Source organism: Cydia splendana, chromosome 19 (genome assembly GCF_910591565.1).
Source record: "Cydia splendana chromosome 19, ilCydSple1.2, whole genome shotgun sequence".
NCBI classification, from domain to species: domain Eukaryota; kingdom Metazoa; phylum Arthropoda; class Insecta; order Lepidoptera; family Tortricidae; genus Cydia; species Cydia splendana.
The window spans coordinates 4,017,124-4,030,889 of record NC_085978.1 but is presented as its reverse complement, the minus strand read 5'-3'; the positions used below and the strand labels follow the sequence as shown (position 1 = coordinate 4,030,889).

The 13,766-nt window shown below is 41.2% G+C and overlaps 1 protein-coding gene and 1 long non-coding RNA gene across 2 annotated transcripts in view; both read right to left on the bottom strand.

Moving 5' to 3' along the window:
- The window catches only part of LOC134799945 (uncharacterized), a 280,917-nt gene that overhangs the window by 197,314 nt on the left and 69,837 nt on the right, over positions 1-13,766 (bottom strand). The gene's annotated exons all lie outside the window — the stretch shown is intronic.
- LOC134800311 (nucleoside hydrolase-like) lies at positions 7,932-12,789 on the bottom strand. The gene is made up of 7 exons (XM_063772811.1): positions 12,665-12,789; positions 12,080-12,179; positions 10,752-10,920; positions 9,904-10,011; positions 9,417-9,541; positions 8,595-8,790; positions 7,932-8,074 (listed from the first exon to the last, which is right to left on the bottom strand). The coding sequence occupies exons 1-7, from the start codon at positions 12,787-12,789 to the stop codon at positions 7,944-7,946; spliced, it is 954 nt and encodes a 317-aa protein (XP_063628881.1). The 3' UTR covers positions 7,932-7,943.

Genomic DNA, 13,766 nt, shown 5'->3' with positions numbered 1-13,766 from the left:
AAGATCTTGTTGAGACGAATCAAACGAGCCCAAACACGAAGTTGTTTAGTTACATGATAGACTGGTACCCGTGGCCACCTTCCAGCTCCATCATCAGACCCTGTGTATCTTCAGTGTCAAAGATCTTGTTGAGACGAATCAAACGAGCCTAATCATGTTACTACATGGTTGATTGGTATCCGTGACCACCTTAATCATCATCAGATCCTCAGTACCAGTTCGTTTTTAAACCCTCGTTGATACAAACTTTACAACCTATAGGTACCAAATGCAATGACGAAACATGTAAATAAGCGAGTAGGTACCTATAATTTCTTTCGAGTAATATCATCATAAGTACGAGTATGGGGCTATTCATAAATTACGTCGTTTCAAATGGGAGGAGTGGGGGGGGTCTGGACATCGGATGATGGTAACATGACGTAGGAGGAAACAGATTCATCCGAAGCTTGATTTTTGGATTATTTGAGGGGTGGGGGGGGTCAAAAATCGTCAAAAATAGATGACGTAATTTATGAACAGCCCCTATGTACATTTGCACTGCATTTAGTATTTTCGTACTTACCAAATAACAGTTTTAGAACTTTAAAAGTTAAGTACAGTTAGTGTTGTTATGGTTGATTTCAATATGCTTCGCGAAGGATCAAGAATGTTTAATCCATCATTGTAGTGCGAGTGTGGTAGAAGGGATCGGCGTACTGAGCTCGCACGGCCTGCCGCAGCGCGTAAAATACCTAAACTCGCTCAACGCCGAAATGTAATAGCGCTCTTAATGATCGGGAATGCTTGGTCTGATAATAAGTCAACTGGTGTCAAAGGTCGCGTTATCACTAATTACGTATATTGCCAAACAAGTGGCAAATTGCTTATAATAATATTATCATATCGTGTGACCTTAGCACGTGAGTGTTTTAAAAAAGGCTTTTTGCAGTACTATGTGGGTATATAAGTTATCGTTTTGGAACAATTTTTTAGTTTTCCAACGTGGGTATTGAAGATATGCCATGTACCTATATGATTAAACGTGAAAGATCAGATGCATCAGGATCAAAAGTCAATGTAGATGGAGTAATTGCTCGCTTTGCTGTATCCCAGCCGATGGCATTCCGATCCGGTTCGAAGGACCACATATTGTGTGTATTTGATTTGATCGCGATTCGCGTTCAAGATACCTCTATTCATTCTCTAGGTATTCATTCTCAGATTGCCTTGTTGTCCCAACACAACTATTATAGATAGGATCCAGCCGATAGTGGGTGAGCAAACGGGAGTTTTTTAAATACAATCTTTGAAAAATCTTTTTATGCAGAGTTTTTTTCCTAAAGGTTAGAATTTAGAAGGCAGAAACTAAATAATTTGTAAAGACGTATCGTGTTTACCATCGGGTAACGAATACCCTAAACTTCTCTACCCAAATATTCATATTCATATTCATTTAATCCATTGTTCTCATGCTCATCAGAACAATAGGTCTTACATTTTAGTCTTCGCAGGTGCATGACACCCTGCTAGGGCATACAATACAGGACATGTTACTTAAATAAGTAACTAAACTTAAGAGCATTTTAGGTGCTAAGTACGATTTTTTTAAGATAAGCAATTGAAATTTGGGTATAAATGGATTTGTTATACAGTTTCCATTCTGATATTTGACTCCCCATTCTATAAATAACGATACTTTTGCCTACATTGTTAATTGAAAGTACTCTCAAAAATACTATAAAAATGTACACGAAAAGTAGATTGTTAACCAAGGGATGAAAGATTACAATCTACTATTGTAACTGCATATTTATTTCTGGAGCCCCGTGTGTGTGGGCATGCTTGGATATGGGCCCCATATGCCCTTATGGTGATAGAGTATTCTAGAAAAACAAATAGATAAACGCCATGGAATGGAAAACAACCAACTACTGGAAACTAGATTCACCATGATAATGTCGCATGATGGTCGCGAATGCCATAACAACGATAACATATCGAGGGGTTATCTAAACCATAAAGCAAGTATAAGTATCATGCGATGTCCTCAAGTTCATCAAATAAAAACATAACTACTACGTTGTCATTTGTAATGTAAGTTATGGTTTAGTTAGGTATGGTCATCATCTTCTTCCTCGCGCTATCCCGGCATTTTTCCACGGCTCATGGGAGCTTGGGGTCCGCTTGGCAACTAATTGGCGTAGGCGCTAGTTCTTACGAAAGCGATTGCCATCTGACCTTCCAACCCAAAGGGTAAACTAGGCCTTATTGGGATTAGTCCGGTTTCCTCACGATGTTTTCCTACACCGAAAAGCAACTGCTGATATTTCGTACAATAAGTTCCAAAAAACTCATTGGTACGAGCCGGGGTTTGAACCCGCGACCTGCGGATTGAAAGTTGCACGCTCTTACCGCTAGGCCACCAGCGCTTCAGTAGGTACTTTATTATGAGGAATGTTATGAAAGTGAAGGAAGCGAAAGAGGTTAAGAAGGTGGTGGCACTGGTGCTTGACGCGGTCCCAGTACATGTCATCTTGAAACTTAAAGTCATTGTCAATAGAGGTGACATCAGGGTGTCATCTATTGGGCATTAGCATGTCGAGCACTAGTACCACACCTTATGTCAGGATCGTATAGCAAGTGGAAATCCGTAGTCTGTGCTCTGCCTACCCCTCCGAGAAATAGGCGTGATTATATGTACTTATGTATGTATTATTCATCTATTCTTTTTTTTTTATTGAGAAACAAACAGTTTTAAAATAAACATATGAGCAACTTAGCTAGTATGTAGCTACAAATTGATTTCGTTATAGACCTATAGTTTCCTAATTTACAAATATCGAGGTACAATTGAAAAAATTATAATACTATATTATATTATATTATACTATACTATACTATATATTTTACAGAGAGTGTGGTTAAAAAAATAAATCTTAAAACATAAACAGTAAGGCCAGGCGTGGCTCACTCCGCGATTTCGTCGCTTTGCTACAGGTAGCTTAGTACATTCGTTCCGCCCCAATTTTGAGGAAAGCCATAAGCCGCGCGTGGCGCTGTCGCCACCTAGCGGCCATATCTGTCCTGATCGTAACAGACGCGTTTTGTTAGAGAGTGAGTCTTCTGTACCTGGTACTATTATTTATTCTGTGGTAAGGCCGATATTTGCAGTTTTGCACACATTATTGCGTCAAAAAGATAATCTCAAAAAGATTTAAGATTATTATTCATTCTCTTTATTCATTTCTCATCTTAAGTTAGGTTATTTTATAATATGAATATAAAAGTAAAATATAAAAACACTTACAAAACAATAAAAATTAATATAAACACATTATAAAAAACCTAACCTAGGGTGCCGCCAGCAGCGGGGCAAGGCCCAAGCTACCGGTGGTCAGGGCTGCAGAGAGAGGAACCGGCGGACTATCCGCGCCGTGTCCAAGATCACCGCCTTCTGCATCTGACCCTTGATCCAACCACCTAGCGAGAGTCTCTCAAGGTGTTGGTCGAGACTCTTCGCTATTAGACCGTTTACTGAAACGACTATCGGGACGATGATCGTCGAATCAACATCCCACATGGCGGTTATCTCGTGAGCCAAGTCTAGGTACTTACTGGACTTGTCCTTCTCGGCCTTCACGAGATTCTCATCATGGGGGATGGTGATGTCAACGAGCACGGCCCGACGTTGCGATCGATCTATTATCACAATATCAGGCTTATTGGCTACAATAGTCCTGTCAGTGATGATAGATCGATCCCAATAGAGCGTGGCACGACCATTCTCGAGAACAGGCGCAGGTAAGTACTTGTAGTACGGTACTTCGCGGTCCACAAGGTCATATAGAAGAGCAAGTTGCTGGTGAATAATCCTGGCTACGAGATTATGTCTGTGCAAGTACTCGCCGTTAGCAAGATGAGAGCAACCGGAAATGATATGCCTGAGTGACTCTCCGGGACGGCGGCATGCCCGACAGATGTCGACCGTACCGTCCTTCAGGATATATTTCCGATAGTTGTTCGTCATCATCACTTCGTCCGCAATTGCACAGGCAAAACCCTCGGTTTCTCCGAAGAGGTCCCCGAATCGTAACCAGTTCACCGACGCGAGCAGGTCCACATCGGGTCCCGTGAGGGCCTTGTAGAACCGCCCGTGTAGCACCTTACTCTCCCATGCCGCCTTGCGATCCGCAGTACTTAGTACCACAGGTTTGCGCCAGTTCTCGTTTGCCAAGGAAAGCGGGGTGAGGTTCCTATCTACTGCCACCACATCACGATGCATCCCACACTCGTTGTTAAGGAAATAGTTCCTGAGATTGTACACCTCGTGGTTGTGGAGATCCTTGGCGTTTAGGAAGCCTCGGCCTCCACACTTCCGTGGGATGTACAATCTCATAACTGACGAGCGTGGGTGTAGCATGCGATGTGCGGTGAGCAGTGATCGGACCCTCCGATCCAGGGCGTCCAGCTCGGTCTGAGTCCACCTTAGTATGCCAAAGGAGTATGTGAGTAGGGGCATTACCCAGGCGTTGAAGGCGCGCACTTTGTTGCCTCCTGACAAAAGACTGTTAAGGACTTTTGTGAGCCGACTGAAAAAGCGCTCCTTCACCGACCGTCTAATACCCTCGTCCTCAATACCCAACGACTGTGACATACCAAGGTATTTATAGGTTTCTGATTCAGAGATAGATCTGAAAGACATTGTCTCAGAAAGTTGTAAATTTGTTGAATTTACAACCCTCCCCCGCTGTACATGCATAACCGCACATTTATCGACACCAAACTCCATGTGGATGGCACTACTGAAGACTTCGGTGGTTTTCAGTAGCCCCAACAAGTCTTGGCTATTTGGTGCAAATAATTTGAGGTCATCCATGTACAGAAGGTGAGAAATGACTTCACCCTCTCTCCGAAGCCGGCAACCTAGTCCCAAATCCTTCAGCAGGGTGCTGAGGGGATTCAAAGCTAGGCAGAACCACAGGGGACTCAGACTGTCGCCCTGAAAGATTCCTCGCTCAATCCTTATAAAATCCTGCGGGCCAGGGCGGTCATCCCGGCCTCCTGGTTGACGAAGGACTGTGGTCCACTGTCTCATACACGCGCTTAGGAAGGCTCTCAAAGCTGCATCAACTTTATACAGCTCTAAGACCCTCCCCAACCATGAATGAGGCACCGAATCATAGGCCTTCTTGTAGTCAATCCAAGCGGCCGAGAGGGCACCCTTATTCCGCCGGATTTGTTGGCAGATGGTCATGTCTATGAGGAGGAGCTCTTTAGTATCACGGGACCCAACCCTACATCCATTTTGAGCGGAAGCCAGAATATTGTTTGCGACAATGTGCGCGTTGATTTTTGCTCTCAAAATGGATGTAAGGAGCTTGTAGAGTGTAGGCAAGCATGTGATGGGTCTGTAGTTCTTCGCTTCCGTGGTACTACCGGACTTATAGAGCAGGAAGGTGACACCAGTTGTTAAGGAAGGTGGGAGAGAACCAAGCTCGAGGGCTTGTTGAAATTGTGCTGCCAAGCAGGAGTGCGAGCATCGGAACCACTTTAGCCAGAAGTTGTGCAATCCATCCGGCCCAGGACTTTTCCAGTTCTGGGCCGTGCGGATGGCACAACTGACGTCATCGGGGCTGATGGTGACTGCCCCCATAGGTTCGATGGACTCGCACTCACGCTCGACAACACTCATCCAACCCCCCTCGGTGTGTCCGACAGGCACCGACCAGATGCTACGCCAGAAGTCGGTCATGGCAGTAGCATCCGGCGGCTGCGTGTCGGGCGCACGAAGGTTGGCTTCCTCCCACCTTCGGTACACCTTCCTTTGGTCACTTTGAAAAAGGCGATTCTGCTGAAATCGATCCACACGCTCTCTGTAGCGGCGAATACGGTTTGCCCATGCATAGACTTTCTGCTTTAGAAAGTCGATGCGCTCTGTGACATTGGCCATGTAGTCGCAGGGCCTGATATCCGTCCCCGCGAACGCCTGGTTCACAAAGCGCATTATTATTATTATTATTTTTCCTATTTTAGATTTAAGCTAGTTATTAATTTAGTTTAGTAATACCACTGTATATATATTGTATGTAAATAAATGATTTTAAAAAATCTCAAAAATATTAACATTTAATATTAATATTTATTTTAATTCTATCGTATGTTAAAATAGTTATTTGTTTTACAAGGGGGCAAAGTTGTTGTTTAACCGCTCGTGCTAATATTGATACCCGAGCAAGCGAAAGATTCCAAAATTGAACCACGAGCGTAGCGATAGTGGTTCGAGAAGTGGAATCTTGAGCGTTGCGTTGCGAGGATTTCAATGCACGAGGGTTAAACAAATTTTTCCACCGAGTGAAACACAAAATTTTTCACCACGTCAACGCGAGGAAAATACCAAGTATACCAACTGTAAAAACATCAAACAAAATGAAATGAAATCAAATCCAAATGAATGTTATTAAATATTTATCATCCGAAATCATCATTTAAAAGTCCATTCCATCAGCCAACATGACAACTCAAAATTTGCATAATATTACTTTTATCACATGTGGATAAATACAACTTTCTTATCAGTTTTTGAACTGCAAAATTTAAGTAAGCCTTTCCGAGCTGGTGTGGTGAAAAAATATTTATTAGGTAGGGGTTACCTAAGTATTCTTGTCTAGACAGCTGTGTCACCTACCTAACATTCCTAACAATATAAACAAAAAACATCAAATTGAGAATCAACATCTTTTTTTAATGTCGGGTAAAACAAACTTTTCACTTATTGTCCATTCAATAAATACCTATATCAGGTTACTGTAAAATAAAATAAATTAAATATTAGGGGACATCTTACAAAGACCAACCTAGCCCCAAACTAAGCAAAGCTTGTATACTATGGGTGCTAGGCGACGATATACATACTTATACTTATATTGATAAATAGAAATACATACTTATATGTACAGTCGCCATCAGATATATCGGAGCGGCCAAGGTGCTCACAAATATCGGAACACGCCTCTATTGTCAGGGCGTTAGAGCGCGTGTTCAGATATTGTGAACACCTTGGCCGCTCCGATATATCTGATGGCGACTGTACATAGAACACACCCATGATTCAGGAACAAATACCTGTGCACATCACACAAATAAATGCCCTTACCGGGATTCGAACGCAGGACCATCGGCTTCACAGGTAGGGTCACTATATACCCAGGGGCGTATTTACCCTAGCCCACTATTTAGGCCAGACCGGTCGTCATTGCGTTACAATCTTCAATAATGTAGGTACATATGTATAATGTATATTATAGTGCATAAATGTTTTCCATCGTATTTTCTCGGGAACGTTCGTATTTGTCATGCTAGTTCAGTCAATGTCAGTACTTTTTGTACCGAGATTGACTGAGAAACGTTCGTAAGTTTCCGAGAAAATACGATGGAAAATATAGTTATTTGTACAACAAGAGATCAAAGTTTGATATTTCTTCGAGTGCTTATTTTGAGTCCCGTGCAAGCGAAAGATTCTATAATAGATTCACGAGCGTAGCGAGTGAATCTAATTTAGAATCTTGAGCGTAGTAAGGGATTCAAAAGCGCACGAGATGTAAATAACTTTGATCTCGTGTAGTACACAAAATTTTTCACCCTAAGCAGTGAGAACATACCTAGAGGGACAGAGATAATAGAACCCAAGTATATCGAAATTTTATTAGACCCCGCATGTTGAAATGACATTTGACTATAAAGGTCACTTGCATGACATTTTGTCTCACTCAGTGAGCAAAATGCGATTTTGCTCACTCATTTTGTTTCACTCAGTGAGCAAAATGCGATTTTGCTCACTGGGTGAGACAAAATGACTTAGTGAGCAAAATCGCATTTTGCTCACTGTTTTTAAGAAGCAAAGTAGCCTTGTTCGAGCTGCTGAGGTGAAAATAAAATTATGCACTACATCTGTCGGTATTCAATTATTTCACTTCGGCAGCAAAAACGGAATACAAGTAAGTTTGATACTTTCTCGAGTTAATTTCATGGAAAACTCTGACGTTCGCCTTTTCCTCCGACGTGAAGTTGTTAATAAGCACGCCTCTTTGGTCGCCTGAAAAAAAAGGTACGGTTTATTTTATTAGATGACTATTCCCTAAACCAAAGAGAATAGAGAGTATTCTATACGGGTTATTGTCATAGTAAATTTTGTAGTCACAGTAAATTTACTGCCATCTTTCGATACAGGATTCAAGTAGCGGTACTGCTAAATCCGCTACTCGACGCTAGATGTCGACTGCGAAAACAATAAGTGTTTTGGTAACAGAACTGATCTGTGGAGGTAGCACTCTATGCTTAGGTACTTATTTCTCTATGACCTGACAAATCAATGAGCTCTAAACGAGCAATTCTTGTTTATATATATATATATACATTTCTGGGATCTCGGAAACGGCTCTAACGATTTCGATGAAATTTGCTATAGGTACCTATAGGGGTTTTCGGGGTCGAAAAATCGATCTAGCTAGGTCATATCTCTGGGAAAACGCGCATTTTTGAGTTTTTATATGTTTTCCGAGCCAAGCTCGGTCTCCCAGATATTATTTCTTTATCTATGATAAAACTCAACTTACCACACAACACAACACTATTATTAGCATACTGAATTTCAGTGACTAAGTCCTCGTTGAGCGCCGTAGCCACAACCAGGGGGTCCAACGGGTACCAGAACTGTGCTTGTTCGGCTGAGTTTAGTGATATCCTTTCAAAAGTGTTGAGGGCTCGAATCTTTACAGTTGGTAGACTGCCTAAGACGTTTCTGCGCCATTCCTAAAATAAAGAAAATGGATAGAAGCATTTTTTAACATTTTGGACGCCAATGACCGATGTATCCGCACCGCAGGTCCAACGCCAAAGACGGATTAATCGGTCACAGACCACAGAGGAACATAGAGGTACATGCATATGCATAAAGTTCAATTTCAGTTTGGACACTTCGGTAACGTGGCGTCCCAGTGACAGCTTTTGTGTTTGACACGGCGTCGAAAAGGTTTTTTAATAGGGGATTGAGGGCAGCTATCAAGTTTACCAACAAGTTTAATGCGCCTAGGTCTTTCCAATCGGTTTTTGCCGATTCCTCGTCGATTTATGTGGGGAGACCCTTAGGGCTCATTTAGACGATGCGAGAACTCGCATGCGAGTTTCATTACATTGCGGGTTTTGATCGGTCGGTTGAATTGGATGTCACCAACAGTCCGCAATGTAACTAAAATCGCATGCGAGTTCGCGCGCCGTCTAAATCAGCCTTTATTCTTATTTAACATGGACGCACTCGTCAACTTAGTTTTTGCAAACTAAGAAAGTCATTATCGCTTCTTGAGGGTTTACAAGTCTTCTCCCCGTGAGAATGTCCAGATGTGAGTATTACATGACACTTGGACTACTGAGCTACTCACCGTGGTGATATTAATTTGACTTCGGTAATAGACGATGGTGACTTTACCCGGCGTCGCCGCCTTCGCCACCGCGTAGTAAGCTTCCACGTCTTGCTCTACGTTAAATTTTGGTGTTGATGCTTCGCCTGCAATAGGTAAGAAGGTTTAATAGTCACAAGGAACCATACAATCGATTACGCACTTATTTTAAAACGATTTGATGAGGTGACATGCGATGAAATTCATGAATTATTGCTGAAGCGACTTCCACATGTAATTATTTTTTCTGACCCTCGGCCGGAAACCTCGGCTTCGCCTCACCCGACAATTACATACGTGTCATCTGAGAGATTTCTTGCTTTACTGCCCTAGATTGGTATGTAAAATACTATAAAACTCTGGACTACAGTCAATAACTCTTTGGTTTTAATTTAGGAACTTCATCGTCATGTTTTAACCCATGGTTTAAATGACACAAAAGAAAGTATTATGCTTTGGTTTAACTTACGTCCATCAGCCAAATACAGTGTTTTCACTCTGCTCAGGAATGTGGGATCTAAACGAATGGCCAGAGCAATGTTGGTGAAAGATCCTACTGCTACCACCTTCACTTCACCTGCAATCAGTTCAGTCAAATTACTAGTCTGGTTCCTTTATATTCCACGATTATCATTTTCTTTCAGCACAGATAATAATTCAATAAGTACCTATAGAGCATATTTCACAACTCGCGGCCACGTTAAATAGAATAAGGGCTCAGACTGCGCGCGAACTCGCACGCGATTTTAGTTATATTGCGGACCATTGCATTGAGGTTACATCAAGTCAGCCGACCGATCAAATAACGCAATGTAATGAAACTCGCATGCGAGTTCTCGCACCATCTAAATGAGCCTTACGTAAAGTTTCTCTGTATTAGAGAGATATGTTGATCGCAACGAGCAGTGTCCACGTTGAATAAATGTGTACAAACGTAGGGAAGCGGCTTCAGTGAACAATCCCTTGGAAGTTTCAGGCCACGCTGCACGCCCCACTGGACTCTGATAGTCGCTCGCTACTGTTGCCATACCCGTAAATAAGCGCTTGGATATCAACTCAGAATCTCACCTGGCTATTTATTGTCATCTCGATGAAAGCGAGCGCGGTCGTGCTGGTATGGGCTACATACGTCTGGGCTGTGTGTCTCCCTAGTCCCTTCCATGTACATACGTAGGTAAAGGTCTCACTCGGATATTTCTTGGTCAACTCTATGAGTGTGAGCGCCGTATGCCCCGGACTTGCTCGTATGAGCTATATACGTCTGGGCTGCGTGTCTCCCTAGTCCCTTCCATGTACATAGGTAGGTAAAGGTCTCACCCGGATATTTTTTGGTCAATTCTATGAGTGCGAGCGCGGCATGCCCCGGTCGTGCTGGTAAGGGCCGTATGCGTCTGGGTGGCAAGTCTCCAAGGCCGTCGGTGCCGAAAAAATCGTCCGATGGTACATCGATTGTCAGGGCGTTCTTGCTGCCTCTGTAGATTGGCACCTGAGCGGGTGAAATGGGGAATGGATATATAAAATGAGTGATAACAATTAGAGACCCCACTCTAGCGTCTCCGGAGCGTCCGCGTCTAGTCAACTCTATGGATGCTGCTCGACTCACACTCCTACCTTGTAGTCCGCCTCGCAGGACTACGGCGTATTAGGATATAGCTCACACACCCTCCTACATTGTAGTTCGCCTTGCAGGACTACGGAGCAAGAAATAGCTCACACACGGTACTGTTTTGCCGTCCATCATCAGTACTGCTTCGTTTCTCACAAGTGTCGGTCTACTTACTCTTGAAAATGTTACGTGCAATTAAAAAAAAAGAATATAGCTCTTCTGCTATGTATTTTCTTGTTATAGGATAAAAATAAAAAAGAGTGTGGGAAAAGAAACTGCAAAAAAATCGCCAGAGAGCGTCATATTTCTTAATTATTGGTAATAATTGTTGCAATGCCTATTCCTCCATTGTTTGTTGGAGTGATTGGGTGATTTCTGGTCCCAAAAACAGCGATTTTCTTTATAAATTTCAAATAATGGCGCGCATTGTTGTCATACGTCAAACGCGGTAGTCCGCAACGTAGGACGACAACCCACACACAATCCTACGCGGCGGACTACAGCGGTGGGCGGGGCTTGCAGGATTTGTAGGACCCAAGAGGCATCCTACTTGGTGTTGTAGGACGACACGTAGTCCGCGACCCCCATACACAATCCTACCCAATGAGGCGGACTACAAGATAGGAGTGTGAATGGGGGGCTTAACTGCGCATCATTTTCAACAGCGCTGAAGTCAGCGCTAAGTAGCAAAAACTTATTTTTAAGAGCCCATGAACGTGCTCACTAGCGCCACGTCTGCTAAATAATTGTAATTATTTAAATTTAACGATAGATATTTAAAAAAGGGGGCCCGGCCGCTATGTACTGTATTTTGTATTGTACTGCTATGTACAGTATGTTAAATTGAAATAATCAGAATTATTTACCAGTGACGCTAGTGAGCACGTTGATTGGCTGTTAAAGTTTTTTTAACTCAGTATTAACACATATCTACCCGGGTGGATCATCTTTTTAGTAACAGGTATTTCCACTGTTAAAATGTTGACCAATAACTTTCGGACCCGTTTTATTGTTTCGCGATAAAATTGTAGGTAGTTACATCTCGCCTCTTAGCGACGTTCAGGATTCTCTGAGTGTTGACGAATGCCTGGTCTTCGGGCACGTTGCCGTGGGTGGTCGTAATAGCCAGCACCTGCGGACTGAAACACATTTGTGGCTTTCCACCAGAGGTAGGGTCCTTATGCTTTATATGCATAAGGAACCTTTCCTCTAACTAGTAAAATGTGAATTTGTAATAATGTGTATAATTTAACTTGCAATGTTTGTATGTGGATTTGACCATTTTTACCCAAACATATGTTTGGGTAAAAATATGCGTATGTTCGGGTAAAATCTTACAAATTAAATTAGACACACATGTCATTATTCCATTGAGCTGAACCTCACATATGTACATAGATATGTAAGTTGGGGGACAATACATAAATTGCATCATCTAGCTAATATTAGCCATAGGAACTCTGTAATGGAACTAATGGTCGATCGCAATCTAACTGTGTTTGAGTTTGTTAGATTGTCTCTATGAGTACCTATTAGTTGCCTGTCGAAAGAAAAGTACAGTCAGCGATATAAGCTTAGTAAGTATCAAAAATATTTTTTTTAACTGATGAATGTGTTAACGTACCCATTGAAATATTGTTCATAGAGCAACGCTTCAAAGATAGCAATAGCGTCGTCGGCTCCACCGTCATGGTCGATCACCAGCTTTGTCTCTCCGATGGCCTGCGCACTGAAAGGGTCACATTGCATTTTAAGTGAGCTAAAAGGCCCTTTTAGGGCCCTCGGGATACTAGCGTCACCTAAGCGTCAGCGTCTAGTCAACTCTATCTACCTAAATGTATGCTGCTCGACGCAACATTGGCGCAACTGTGCACCGACGCCATTTTCCATAGCGCTGACTAGACGCGGACGCTCAAACCAAAAGACGCTAGTGTGGGGTGGCCTTTAACCAGGGACAGGAACCGGTTACCTTAACCGGGGTTTTTCATAGGGTTATGTTAGAGGTGTTTATAAAAACCCCTACCATAACGGTAACCGCTTAATAAGGTAACACTTTGATTCGGTAACCGTATCAGATCGAGTTAACCTCTGTTACCGGTAACCGAAATAAAAACCCAGTCTATTCAGTTACCTCATTATGAGGTTTTTGACCAGTTCAAACGATTGTAATCTTTACGCACACTTAAATTCAACTTATTATTGAATAACCGAGGTTGGCATGGGCGGTCTATGAAGCCTCCAGCACAAACAAGGTTTTTTGCATTTCCTTTGTTTATCTTTATACCTACCTGTGTGGTGTGTTCTTATTATAAATATTATTATATTATAACTAAAATAATTAAAATAAATAAATTAAATAAGTTTAATAAATTAAATAAATTAAATAAATTAAATAAATTAAATAAATTAAATAAATTAAATAAATTAAATAAATTAAATAAATTAAATAAATTAAATAAATTAAATAAATTAAATAAATTAAATAAATTAAATAAATTAAATAAATTAAATAAATTAAATAAATTAAATAAATTAAATAAATTAAATAAATTAAATAAATTAAATAAATTAAATAAATTAAATAAATTAAATAAATTAAATAAATTAAATAAATTAAATAAATTAAATAAATTAAATAAATTAAATAAATTAAATAAATTAAATAAATTAAATAAATTAAATAATTTAAATAAATTAAATAATTTAAATAAATTAAATAATTTAAA

Coding starts and splice junctions, on each gene's coding strand:
- LOC134800311 (XM_063772811.1), bottom strand. CDS start 12,789: ATGCAATGTGACCCTTTCAGTGCGCAGGCCATCGGAGAGACAAAGCTG. Junction 10,012..10,751: donor ATTGACCAAAAAATATCCGG/GTGAGACCTTTA, acceptor AACTGATTGCAG/GTGAAGTGAAGGTGGTAGCA. Junction 9,542..9,903: donor ACTGTATTTGGCTGATGGAC/GTAAGTTAAACC, acceptor TACCTATTGCAG/GCGAAGCATCAACACCAAAA.